The sequence below is a fragment of the Wasmannia auropunctata genome, unplaced genomic scaffold (assembly GCF_000956235.1).
Source record: "Wasmannia auropunctata unplaced genomic scaffold, wasmannia.A_1.0 LD335200.1, whole genome shotgun sequence".
NCBI classification, from domain to species: Eukaryota; Metazoa; Arthropoda; class Insecta; order Hymenoptera; family Formicidae; genus Wasmannia; species Wasmannia auropunctata.
The window spans coordinates 29,400-42,324 of NW_012027690.1; the positions used below are offsets into that span (position 1 = coordinate 29,400).

Consider the following 12,925-nt stretch of genomic DNA (forward strand, 5'->3'; position numbering starts at 1 on the left):
AATAATTAAATTTATTTTGTATTTAAAATTCTACTAAAAAGTTCTTACATATAAAATAAAATGTTATAATATAATAATTAAAGAAATGTATAATATCTTTATTTTAAATTTATTACTACACCGCAGATCCGAGTATGTAAAAAGTATCTAGTATTTCTATATATTAGTATTTCTAATATATAGAAATGCTTTTTATGATTTTAAAGCACTTTTAACATAAAGTAATTATATCTTCCTTGTGTAAGTCTGGATCAATGGATCTAATGTACTCGTGGAAGATAGTTCTTCATTACTTAGTTTACTACCCGGACTTTCAAATATATACGATCGCGCATACGCACGTCTCGACGATAAGAGGAGAGCAACAATTAGAGCGGAATACGGGCGATAGAGCATATACGATGGGCGACAAAAATGCGCGCGGTTAGTTTTCTCCGTCCCGATACGGGGCGAAAGTTCTATACTTTGACTATCGAAGTGCCGAATTGGATGCGATCGTCGAAGCATCGGATTATCGGTTCTGTAAGAAGCGCTGAATTTTGCCTCGATATCCGCCGCCTCGACTTGACGTTAAACGCTGACGCGGATCCTTGATATTGACGCTCAGGATGAAAATAACTTCTTCAGTGATCGCTATAATAATCCGTCCTTCGTACGGTGAACATACTCTGAAGCGGCTGGCCTTTTTCAACTATACTTTCGGCGATTCCGGCCGTCTTTTGCCGGAGAAAATTATTCGCGGGAGAACGGACGTCAAAGGCAAAGCGGCGAGCGTCTTTGCAAAAATATATATGCAACGGAGACGGGGTCCTTTATACCCATCATTGTGCGGATCAGTTATCTGCGCGACGAGGGGATCCGCACCCAAAGTGCCGCGCGCGCTCCACTTTCGTCGGCCAGCGCTTTCGTAAGCCGGGCTTTAAAGAGCGGAGAAATTCCGCACTGATAAGATAACAAAGACACGAGATTATTACGTTGGTAGCGACAACTTTATCGCGTTTGTGTGTGCGTTGCACCGCCTTGTGCCGCCGTCATTTTATCCGCGCTTATATTCTCAGAATTGTTTTCTTATGTACACAAAGAACCGTTCGCCGGATCCGAGGGACGGTTTTCCCTCGGAGGAAGAGTCTGTCATCTGTCCCAGAAATATGTACATATCGCGCGCATAGAAACGTCCCGGAAATCTCGGGATGTGTCTCTACGACATTCTAAATGTCAAGCCGAGACTTTCGCGGAAGTATAAAAGGAAATACGGTTTGTACCTGTTTTTTCATTCGATTCTTTTAATACCTGACATCGGCGCAAACGTGCGAATCACGATCGTTAAAATATCGTTGTCGGTCTTTCGGATTTTTTTATAGTTAACCGCGCACTTTTTTTTAGAAGGAGACAGGGGGGAGTTGTCACGTTTGCAACTGTTAACAACGACTCGTGACATACTGGGTCTTATCTTTGCGTTATATCGATCTTCCTGCGTGTCTTTTTTCCGTACACTTCGCGATTGGCTGCCATATGTCACTCGGTGTGATGATACACACGTGGCAACGAAGGCTCAAAAAGGCGAACGAGCGCGCGGCCATGCAGCGGTTCTCCACTTCCCTCTGCTGTCCCGCATCCAGACGCTAATTAATTAGAAGTCTGAAACGTAGGTACGCTCTGCCAGTTGGCTATAAATAGAGAGAGAGAGAGAGAGAGAGAGAGAGAGAGGCGTGAAACTTCGTAATATCTTGCGGTAACCAATCTTACAAATTATAGTACTTTGTAACCGATCGCTTTTCGCGGAAATACTATTTGAGGAGATGGGAGACGGGCAGTCGACGAGAAGTCGATGGTACCTTCCTGCTGTAGTAGGCGAGAGATCGCGGGAACAACGCGAGAGGACCCGCACGACGAAGTTTGCGGTACCTTCGTCGCGCACCTGCCTTGTACACGTACGTGGGTCACGCAGATGGAAATCGCACATATGTATGTTCGTGCACCCGCATCCCACGACGACGCGGTGTAATCTTCGATTAACATATCGATCTTTGAATTTAGTTCAAGGTATTCTATTCAGATAATCGACATCTCGACTGTTGCCCCCCACACTATTGAAAATTAAAAAATGGATTATTACGATTAGTGGTCGTTTAGTAATATTTGGTAGTTCATTCTCGATGATTGGTAATCAAAGTTGTAAATAATAATAATAATATGAAAAAAAGACATATCCGCGTGAAGTTAGCCCCTCCTTTCGCAAAATATGATTTTCCAGACTACGTAAGTAATCATAACTGTAAGCATTCGTTTGGTGATCGTTTACTAATGTTTAAATAATACTATTATTTATATCTTTGAATATCAATCATCGAGAATGGACTACCAAATACTATCAAACGACCACCAATTGAGTGATTTTTGAATTTTCAGTGAGGGGGGGGGGCCAACTTCACACAACTCGTCAGTCTGTTAATTTAATTCGAGCAGATCACTCAATCTTGATGAAAGGCATCAGCGCTATCCGCGTCAATATCGGCGGTAAAGTAAATGACGCCTGCGTAATATCGGAGATAAGGTAAATGATGCCGAGAGCATGCTTTACGGTTTTTTTTTTCCGGCCTCGATCGTTTACCTTGCGCGTGAGCCGGGTATTGATACTTCGACGCGGCGTCGCCGGTATTAGATCCTTATCCGGTATAGGTCGCGAGTATTTATGCTTGCATTGCGCGCGTAAACTTCGTTTTACGATCCACCACGCGAGAGAACTAACGAAGGTAATAAGTGATTAAGCAACGGGCAAAAATCCCATCACGCCGGCGCGGCGTGCCGACCGCGGAATCGGCGTTACTCGATTATTCGCTGAAAAACGGTAAAATCGGTTTACCCCGCCGCGCTGTTCACCGTCTCGCGTTTTCATCGTTTAATCGCCGTTAGATGAAGCAAAAACGAAGATTGCAACTTATAGATAAATCTTTTAAAGCGAAATTTAATTCTTAAATATAATCCTAAATTTAATTCAGTTCTGATTTTGATGGAAATTATCTTGACATGTCTGAATCCTTTATGATTCAACGAGGAGCGCGAAAGAGTAGTTAAGAATTTGAAAGGTAAACATTCGCGCTCACAGATTTCGGGTTTCTCGCGAGAAGCGCTTTTGGTTTTGCCCCAGGTATTTTCCCCGCGGTGCGGGAGAAACCGACGATAAGAACAAGCCACTGAGACAGCCCGTGATAAGAAGTGACGTAATCGTCCGACAGGACGCCCGTATTCGTCGTAAAACCGGAATTTTGCGGCGGCGGCAAGTGTTTATTAACGTCGGCAATAACACAATACTCCCGGTTACCTGGATAATTTGCCTCGCGTTTATCGCGAAACAATAGACATTTGCGCGTTACATCGCAACGAATAATGCATAGCTTTCCGTGTTTTTCTGCGAGAAGCTGGTTTTTCAGGAGAAAATCATGGCGTCTCGAAATCACGACTTTGCAATCGTCTGCGATATCATTTCGCGTAGTATTGCGTAATTAAGTCGATGCACGCACGTAGAGCACCAATTATACAAACAACTCTTGCAAACGAGAATTTTAATTATTATTTATCTCATATTATCTACGGTAGAATCCAACAACTTTTACACGTGTATTTATTCGGGTTAAAAAGAATAAAATCTGAAAGAAGAACTAACGTTTTTCTTTCAATTTAGCCTGTTCATGCGAATTTATTTGTACTGTCATCCGCCGCTGTCTAGCTCGTACAGTCTATATCAGAAGTACTTAAGCGTGCATGTCACCTTAGAACGTATACCAATATCAAAGATACGTCGATCAGAACTTTGTTCTGGCAGAGCACACGTGCGGATGCAATCGATCGGCGAGATCCAGGTGCTCACCTTTGTCCCGTTATCGTTATCTCGCAGTCGTGACAACGAAGTGAGATTCGTCAGCGCGACGTGCGAGCCAATAAGTACTTGGCGTGCGACCCGGATATCATTGACGGTGAACGCCTTCGGCGTCGACGATCGCGTCGCTCCTTGTCGCGCGTCCGGTTTTGATTTTAATTGGAGTCACGCAGCAATGCGACCGAATTGATCGGATATCGATTAAGCGAACGGTTCGCCGCGATCAATTTATACCGATATATATCGCAAAATTCGTTTTCGTCATGGATCTCGGCTGTCAGCTGCAAATTCTCGGAAAATTGTGTTGATTCGAGACGCCTTAGATTCGTTATTAAAATAATACAGATAACATTTTATTTTTTATAGATAAATGCTCTTGAATATAAATTTTGCGTTAATTGATAAATTATTTAAAATATCCTATACTTGGAAGATTTAACTCAACTTTATACCTCGATAATGAATACCAGTCGTACCGAACGAACTGATAAAACAAGTCTCTAAGGTAACCGAGTTAATAAATCAATGTGGCATTATCAGAGGAGGTGGGGATTAATTTCATCGTACGTGTCTCGCGTTTCACGTTGTCGGAATGCGAGAAAAAAAGTCAAATCAATTTGCGGGCGTGCGATGTTAGGCGCGATAATGCTAACGATTACGAAGGATATTTAGAATAAAGCGCAGACTCCTTTCCTTTTCCAAATACATTCGCTGATCTCGCGCATTCCTTTCTATTTTCTACCCGGTAATACGGACTTCCGATTAGCGATCGAGGCGCTCACTGTCCGCGAGTGCTGTTGAACGCGAATCACCGAAGGTTGATTTCCGTAAAAAGCAAGAGGGAGAGTAAGAAGGCCTCGACGGAGTCGTTAAACGGCTATTGCACAACCGCTCTGCTTTGAGACCAGGCGCCGACCTGGTATAGAATCTCGTTTTCTAGGACAATCGCCATTCCCGCGCGCCCCGCTCGCGCATTATCGTGACAAGATCAAGAACGAGTGCTCGGTATCGGTAACATTCCAACGACAACGACAGCTCGCGTGTCGTGAATGGGGGATGACAATCGCGGAAATACATATAGTATTTCAGAACATCGTCATTTCTTTCATCTGTAATATTCTTAATTAATTAGGGAGGAAAGAAAAATTACGTTAGTTCAATGAAATTTACGTCGAAGAATGTATCTCTTAAAAATCAAAATAATTATTATAATGACATTATTTTCCGAAACGCGCCGATGAAGAATAATATTTTCGAAGGATGCAAAGGATTAAATCGACGTCAGCTGACTGGAATCGCGCGAGCGTTTCGCGTTTCGTCTGAGAAAAGGGACACGTTCCACTCACGTTTGCATTACATACAGCGGAAACCATCGGTGGTCCTACCTGTTTCCATCTGGGCGCGATGGACCGACCGCGTATAAACTGTACGCACGTATATATACGCGCACGCATACAATTGCGTCTACGTGAAGCAGACCTCGCGTCTCTTTCTTTCTTTCGCCCCTACTTTCCTTACTTTCTTCCTTCTCTCCTGCCTGCCGTCTTGATGCAGGGCTGAACTTGTCGATTAACACTGTGCACACAAACGGATTACTTCGCAACTGAAAAGAAACAACGTGAAAAGAAAGTGTTGGTGTAGAGATGTTAAACAATTTTCAAATAATTATAGAAGTAATTTGTCTCATAATTATCTCTCTTTTCTTTCTTCTTTTATAATTTGATTCTTATATAAAATTTATCACTTATTTTCATCATTTTTTGATTTTATCAAGTTGCTTCTGTACTTGATTATAGTAATTTTATTTTCTTTTGCGCGTTAGAGAAAGAATGACAATAACATTTTCTAATCTATTGCGTTATCGATAGTGGCTTTATCTCGTTTACGATGTTCACGTTCAAAGATAGTGCTCAGCCTTTTTTATTCAATAGAAGAATTGCTTCTCGATAATGACGAATGAATTTCTTCGTTGCCGCGAGAGCGATTACAAATTACAGCCATGCGGCTGTTACACGACGGTGTCGCGAAGAAATCGAGCTCCGGCCTTTGAAAATCCGTACCTGGATGGCAAACGTTCTCCCTTCCACGCACCGTTTCGCTGGCGGCTCGGCAGCGCGAACCGAGTGTTCGCCGACCAGTCAGAGTCAGTCCGTGGCCTAAGCTCATGTCGTTGGTATTCCTCGGCACTTCGTCAAGTCTTTCTCTCTCTTTCTCTCTCTCTCTCTCTCTTTCTCTCTCTCTCTCTTTCTCTCTCGTTCCCTCGAATATTTTCTTCGCAGCGTCGAAGAGCGTTGTCGTCGCGGCGCGAGTGCTTCAAGTTCTCTGATTTCTTTTCCATCGCATGTGTGTGCATGTGTGTGTATTACCTATCCGAGATGAAACGCGCTCGCGTGAGCAAACTCGTAACGCCTCGGTTATAAGCTAGCTCGGGACCGTCGAGGCAACACCGAACCCCCGAGGAGGAGCGACCAAGAGAGGGGCCCAAAGGGTTAAGACCGCGGAATGCCGCGCGAGGCGCGCGGTCAGGTAGAATTCGGCCGCGCCGTCGCCTCGGTGGTGTGCGTCATCGGGAGCGACGTAAAACCTTCCGCGCGTTCGTACAGATGCGTCTGGATCGTTCTGAGATAGCGCGAGGGACCAGCGAGGAGGAATTCGCGCGAAGGTAAAGGCTCGCGATGGTAGCCGACTTCGCGAAGGCTAACGTCCGCTCCGCGAGTGAACGGCGAGAAAGAAACGGCGGGATCTCTCCGAGAGACGAGTGTTCAGATCAGGCTTGGAGCTCGAAATCTGGAAAGGCCTCTCTCGTCTGTAGAGCCATCCCGAATTCGTATCTTTAATTCTGAAGCTCGCGCGCTGAGCACGAGCTTGTTGTAAATTTGATTGCGCAACGCGCGATTCGCGCCTCGTGAAAGGAGAATTTTAAAAAAGTGGGAGACGAGACCGCGAGGATCAATCCGTGTAATACGAAATTCATCGTGATTACTCTTTCGACGCCGTTGACGGAATACTCACTAGTCGGCCGACACCTGGCCTGGTCTTTGTACGTTCCGCACGCACGCACTCGCGCACGCACGCCGACCCGGGAGGGAACGTACGCATATGGTGCCGGTCGGTCGTTTCGCGAGAGCAAAACAATGCGAGCGTATTCCGTCGTCTGCAGCTGTTGCAGAACGGCCCGGCAAATGCAGTCGGCGGGATATGTAACCGTGCGTCGGAGAAAGTGCGTTCTCCATTCATCGACCAGCGGAACGCCGGCGTGACACCGAAGCGTGACGTCATCGGCGTGAACCAGCTCTCGCGTCGCGCGCGGTCATCTCGCGACCATCAGCGCGGCGCGGCGTTCAACCGCGGATCCCCTTTATCGTTCAACACCCGCGCGCCGTTTCTCACGCGGGTGATGATATTATTGACCTGGACCGCCGGCGGCTCGGCACGGCATGGCTCCGGAACCGATCTCGACCGGCGGCGGCCGAGATCGAGGCGGGCGATCTCGCCTCAATCGCAGCGAGCACACAAAGGCGGATAACTGTACCGACCCCCGATCTGTCCGGAGCCGAGGCTTGCTTGACCTCCAATCGCGGCACCTCTAACCGCGGGAACCGAAAAACCGTTGGCCGGGCTGAACGGAGAAAGTCGCGCAGCACACTTTTTCGGGCGCGTACCTTATACTCCGACGCGCGTGATCCCGAGCTTCGGCTTCGTGGAACTCGCGTGGACTCGCGTTCGAGGCGTAGGAGGCACGATGAGGACGAGCCGCAGGACGAGGCTGCCTGTATACTACGTCTCGCGGTTGCACGACGTTGAAAGACGAAAAGACGGCTCGCTCGCTGTTGTGTCACACTTGTCTTCCTGCCGGGGACGTGCCGCGGCACATCCGCGCGCTTCCTGCCTGACGATTCTCTCGCTCTCGCGCTAGCGTGACTTTTCACGGTCACTTATTACAGCCGACACCATTTCCGTGCTGTCGCGAGGGATTATTGACCGGCGTCGACAATTTTATTCAGAGACACAAGCAATTTTGTAAATGGATCCCGAGATTCGACTCCCAATTGAGGAAGAATTGAAATTTATGATTTGTAAAGTGAATATAAGACAAACTGATAACTTTTTCAAAGAGTTCGCGTGAAATTATATACGAAACACGTACAGTCGCGGACAGATCGGTTGCGACACTTTTTTTTATAGGTTTCAAAACGCACTAATATTTTGCAAATGCGATTGATGTTATACTGTCTCTAGATTAAAGATAGTACATTGTGATTCGCATGTGCAAAATATTAGTTACCTATAAAATATATATCATGTACATTAAATATATATTAGAAACCTATAAAAAAAAATGTCGCAATCGATCTGTCCACAACTGTACATACATTACATTAAATTCGAGAAAAACAAACTAACGTATTTTATTTCAAATTAAATATTTTGATCCGATCTCCAAAATAATCTTATCACACATCGTGAATGTTCACGATGAAGATATTCAAATAATGAAGATATTCTGCACTTTATCTCTTGATATATTTAGAAATTGTCATTATTTGATATGTGACAAAGATGTCACTTTCCGATAATGATGTTGACGAGATATCACGGAATTTTTATGTAAAGAAATAATTATTATTCTACTCTATCCGTTGCCGTTTGTTTTACCTTTGCTTCGTGCACGCGTTTGAAAGATCGTCTCGCGAGATTCTTCTACTAACTAGTTCGTTTTTTTCTCTCTCTCTCTCTCTCTCAAAGCTAGAGGCGTATAATTTATGGGCAGCACAAACGGCCTGAGAAACCTCCGTCCCGATGACTCGGTAACCTTGTAATCGCGGCCGGTCCGCGCGCGAACCTTCTTAAGGGAATTTCACGGAAGGATCCTCCGCGCGCGCGAGCGGTCCCTTCCGTTAACGTTCTCCTCCGGCGAGCGCAGGTATTTCAGGTTCGCGTGATTATTTCGCCCCTCGTCTCGCGTCGCTCGAGGAATGCAGGACTCGATATGCAGGAAAGATCGAACATTCTCTTCATGCTGCAGGAACTATAAAGATGCGCGTGTCGAAATTATATTTTCGGAGAAGAATATGTCCTTATCTTTTTCGATATAAAATGCGAGTCATATAAAAAGTAAAGAAATTGTTGCGAAAGAACGGATCGCTGAAACGGAAAGTGACGGCGCAAGGAAACTGGGAGAGGGGGGGAGATCAGAGAGAGCGCGCGATTTTTTAGACGGATCATATCGGCGACCCCACACGACGCGATTTAGTCGCGTCTAAGAAAATGCGCTCGCTCGTTCGGTCGTTAATTGACGGAGACACGGTCCCGTTCCCCGGCGCGATTAGCATCTCGCGTTTTAATTAGCCGCGGCCGCGGCTTATCGGTTTAAGAGACGCTGAACGGAGAGCCGAGCGAGTTATCTGCGAGGGAGGACGCTCTTCGTTACGTCCCAGTCAATGTATCGTATTCGTAACGCTCGTAAAGTCGGGAAAGACGGGCGCGAGATAGTGCATCCAGCCGCGAATAACCCACGCGTAATTGCGGCCTGCACTTTAGCCTGCACGGCGTCGCCGTTAGATCGCTCGCCCGTTCTCGAGAACGGGCGTTAAATTGACTAGCGGAAAGTGCCGCTTCGCGGTTTCCTTTTCTGGTGAGACGAGCTCGCCGCATGCGGAAACGGAAATCTGGGACCGTAAATCCTCGGGAGATTCTCCCTCGGCGGTTGAGAGAGCGACAGCGAAGATAAGACACAAATGATTTAGCAAATAATTTCCAACATAAGTTTTCGTGCCTCTCTCTCTCTCTCTCTCTCTCTCTCTCTCTCTCTCTCTCTCTCTCTCTCGTTCTCGTAGACATCGCATGAAAACTTTGAAATGCGCAATTGCAAATCTTCGGAGAAATTAATTTGTTTTTGCAAAAATAAAAATTTACAAATTTTCGAGGAAAATAAATTGAATATACATATAAAGTCGAGTATCGAATTTCTCTCACGTGATTCTCAATTTATTTGCATTTTCGACTCCTAATTCTCATCACCCTTCGATTGAATCATCCTTCAATTCGTCGCCTGCAGGCTCACTAAAGAATCTCATTAACTGACGCTGCAGCGGTAATATGGGGACGCGATTCACGTCATCGCGCGTGTACGACCCAAAATGCAAATGCCCCGCTCATCCTTGGGCAGTCAATGCGTCAAGTTGGAAATTGTTTACCTGTAACAATGGCTCGCCGTCCGCCGGATCGTTCTATCACGCGGCCCGCCGTGACTTACCGGTTCTCCCCCGGTGGCCGGGTCAGGTCCTTCCGGTCCTGTAGCCGGTCCGGTCTCGTACCCCTCCTGCATCTGGAGACGAGCGAACGCGGAACGTCTCTTTTTCTCGAGTCAGTTCAGCACGGCCGAGGGCTCCTCTTCTTTCGCGTGCGCGCGCGCGAAGCAAGGCCGAAGACCGGCCGGCATTGTTCCACTGATTTCGCTCAGACGTTGGCGGTATTCATTCTTCGGTCTGCACGTCGTATACCTCGCATGCACGATGAATATCTGTCTCGTCGCGATCCGCATTGTGCAACGCGAGCCAGTTATCCTGAGAGCGATGTAGGAATTTAGAAGACGGGGAGAGAATATCTAAGAGGTCCCATAAAAGATCTTTTATTCTACTGATCTGATAAAAATTTAACTCCTTAATCTAGATCTGTGAAATATGAACGCCCCATTCGTGTTCTGTTTTCGTGAAGACAAGATCGACTTCAACTTGATCAAAGAACGCCAAAAGTGTTAAGATTTAATCTCGTAACAATAATCTTTAAAAAACAAATTAAAATAAAGCTAAATCTCAAGATCGAAAACGAGCAACATTTAGATGTTCTATTAATTAATGTATGTTTCATATTATGTTTATATTACATACAATGATGAACATTAAACTACGTTTCTATATATACTTGACTTTATCAATCACACAACACATTTTAATATTATACATTATAAGTTAATAAATAACTACACAAAAAGATATATCATGAAGTCAGTAAAATTCAATATACAATACATACAATGTAATAATAAAAAGAACTGTAAGAACGCTATCTGTGCCGATAATCAATACGGAATCAAAATGGTAAAACAAATATAAATAATATTTAATAACGATCTGCGGGAAGATGTTTCTCGGCCTTTCGTGAGATATATTTTTTCATTAAAATTCGTGTGTTTTTCAGATGGAAACCGAAGTCCGGACGCTCAAGCAGGAACTGGCGCGGACCCAGGACGCCCTGAAGACCGCCACGAAGAAATGTCGGGAGTTGGTGAGGGAGCTGGACCACCGTACCGCCGGTCACGAGTCCGAGAGGATTCTGCGGGATCAGCAGCTCTCGAGGATACTGCGGGCGTTGCTGTTCCTGGAGGCGCGCCTTAAGCAGGAGCAGAAGTCGATCCGGCAGATGCTCTGCGAGAAGGACAACGTCATCAGGAACCAGCAACTGGAGATCGCGATGCTCAGGCGGTATACAAAGAACTATATAAAGAGCAAGCGTGATCGAACGACGCCGGCCGTCGATGTCGAGGTCAATGCCAACGTCGACAAGAATCTGCAGAAGGGCTTTGGAAATTTGCATGTAAGTTGAGAAATCATGTAATAATTAGCGCATTTGCTTATCTACGACCAGTTTTTAATTTATAAATCTTTTCCTTTCTAAAAAGAATCGAAAAGAGTCGTGCCCTTTTTTTCATCCTTTCCGCGTTTTGCGTCAAAAAGTATAAGTGCGGGAACAATCCCTGACAGTAAAAAAAAATAAGTTTGCTCAGATTCGAGATGCTCCGTTCAGTCGAAAGGAGCAATGTATATACAATGCAAGTAAGAGATAAAAAATTGTTATTAACGTTTTGCATAAAAAAAATACAAGTGCGAGAACAATCTCAGAAATCAGTTAAAAAAATAGTTGCTTAGATTCGAGGTGTGGAAGTGCTCCGTTCAGCCAGAAGTAGCAGCGCGTGTATCTTTTCTTAAAAAAGGCATGACGTCGCATCTTTCAAAGAATTGTTGTTGCTTTTCCACGATACCAATTGATTGTTTCACAGCGGTTACTTTGTGAGCGGTTGTCATGACATATTTTAACAGTTGCGTGTACTGAGGTTGATAGAGTATATCTAAACTCTATCAACCTCAGTGTAAATATAGTAAAAACTAAAAAGTGAAAAACGTTAAATAGCGCGCGCGAGGCGCGCGTTCGTAATGCTAGTTAAAAAGAAAAAGAAAAGATAATATATCGCTAAAGATAAGACGTCGGAGTTAATTCTATACTTTCCACGTTGTGCATTTTCCAAGTTCAAATCTATTCAATTGATCGCTTTCAGAGAGAAACGCTGCAGGAGAGCGGTATTGGCAAAGAGATCGCGAGTCTGAAGTGCGAGATAATCACGCGGCTGAACCCGGCGTCGTCCGGCATCCTGGACGAACTGGACCGTAACAGCGTGAGAAAGACGCACAGTTTCGCCGGCAGCGATATCTCGAAGGCCAGTCTGACCAGCAGCGAGAACACGGACGCGTCCATCGTCACGACGACGACGGAGGGCACCCCGTCGTTGCTCAGCACGGAGGGCTTTTGCGAGGGCGAGAGCACGGACGTGTCGCCCGGCTCGACCTTGAACAAATGCTCGAGCAGGTGCACGCCGACGACGGTGACTGACAGCGAAAACGAGACGACGATGATCCTGGACGAGGACGACGAGGACATAACGGAGGAGAGCGGGATGACGACAGTGTCGACGAAGAGGAGAACGAAGGGCCAGAAGACGTCGTCCAAGGGTGCCGACGTGATTGAGGTGGTCGGTATCGCGAGGACGGAGAGCAAGGACGACGGGATGGACTGTAACTTCGCCTCGGAGGACGAGGAACATAATAACACGAGGATAAGTAATCAAGAGGCAGGCAAGGAAGAACCGATTTACATTAACGCCTGCAACGAGGTGAACGAGAGAAATCTGCAGCGGACGGAGCAGTCGAGGACGAAAGATGATTACAGCAATAATAACAATATGTACGTCGCAAGCGATTCTTTTCTCCGCCA

At 45.7% G+C, this 12,925-nt stretch overlaps 1 protein-coding gene across 4 annotated transcripts in view; it reads left to right on the forward strand.

The window, feature by feature from the left end:
* LOC105457593 overlaps window positions 1-12,925 on the forward strand; it is a 35,930-nt gene that overhangs the window by 20,734 nt on the left and 2,271 nt on the right. For 2 of the 4 annotated variants that reach the window (XM_011702351.1, XM_011702350.1), the window contains exons 2-3: window positions 11,078-11,473; window positions 12,213-12,895. In XM_011702351.1, the coding sequence (XP_011700653.1) occupies window positions 11,078-11,473; window positions 12,213-12,895 (1,079 nt within the window). Of the gene's footprint in view, window positions 1-6,020; window positions 6,540-10,257; window positions 10,737-11,077; window positions 11,474-12,212; window positions 12,896-12,925 lie in introns of those variants that run through there. The other 2 variants (XM_011702352.1, XM_011702353.1) reach the window with 2 other exon arrangements.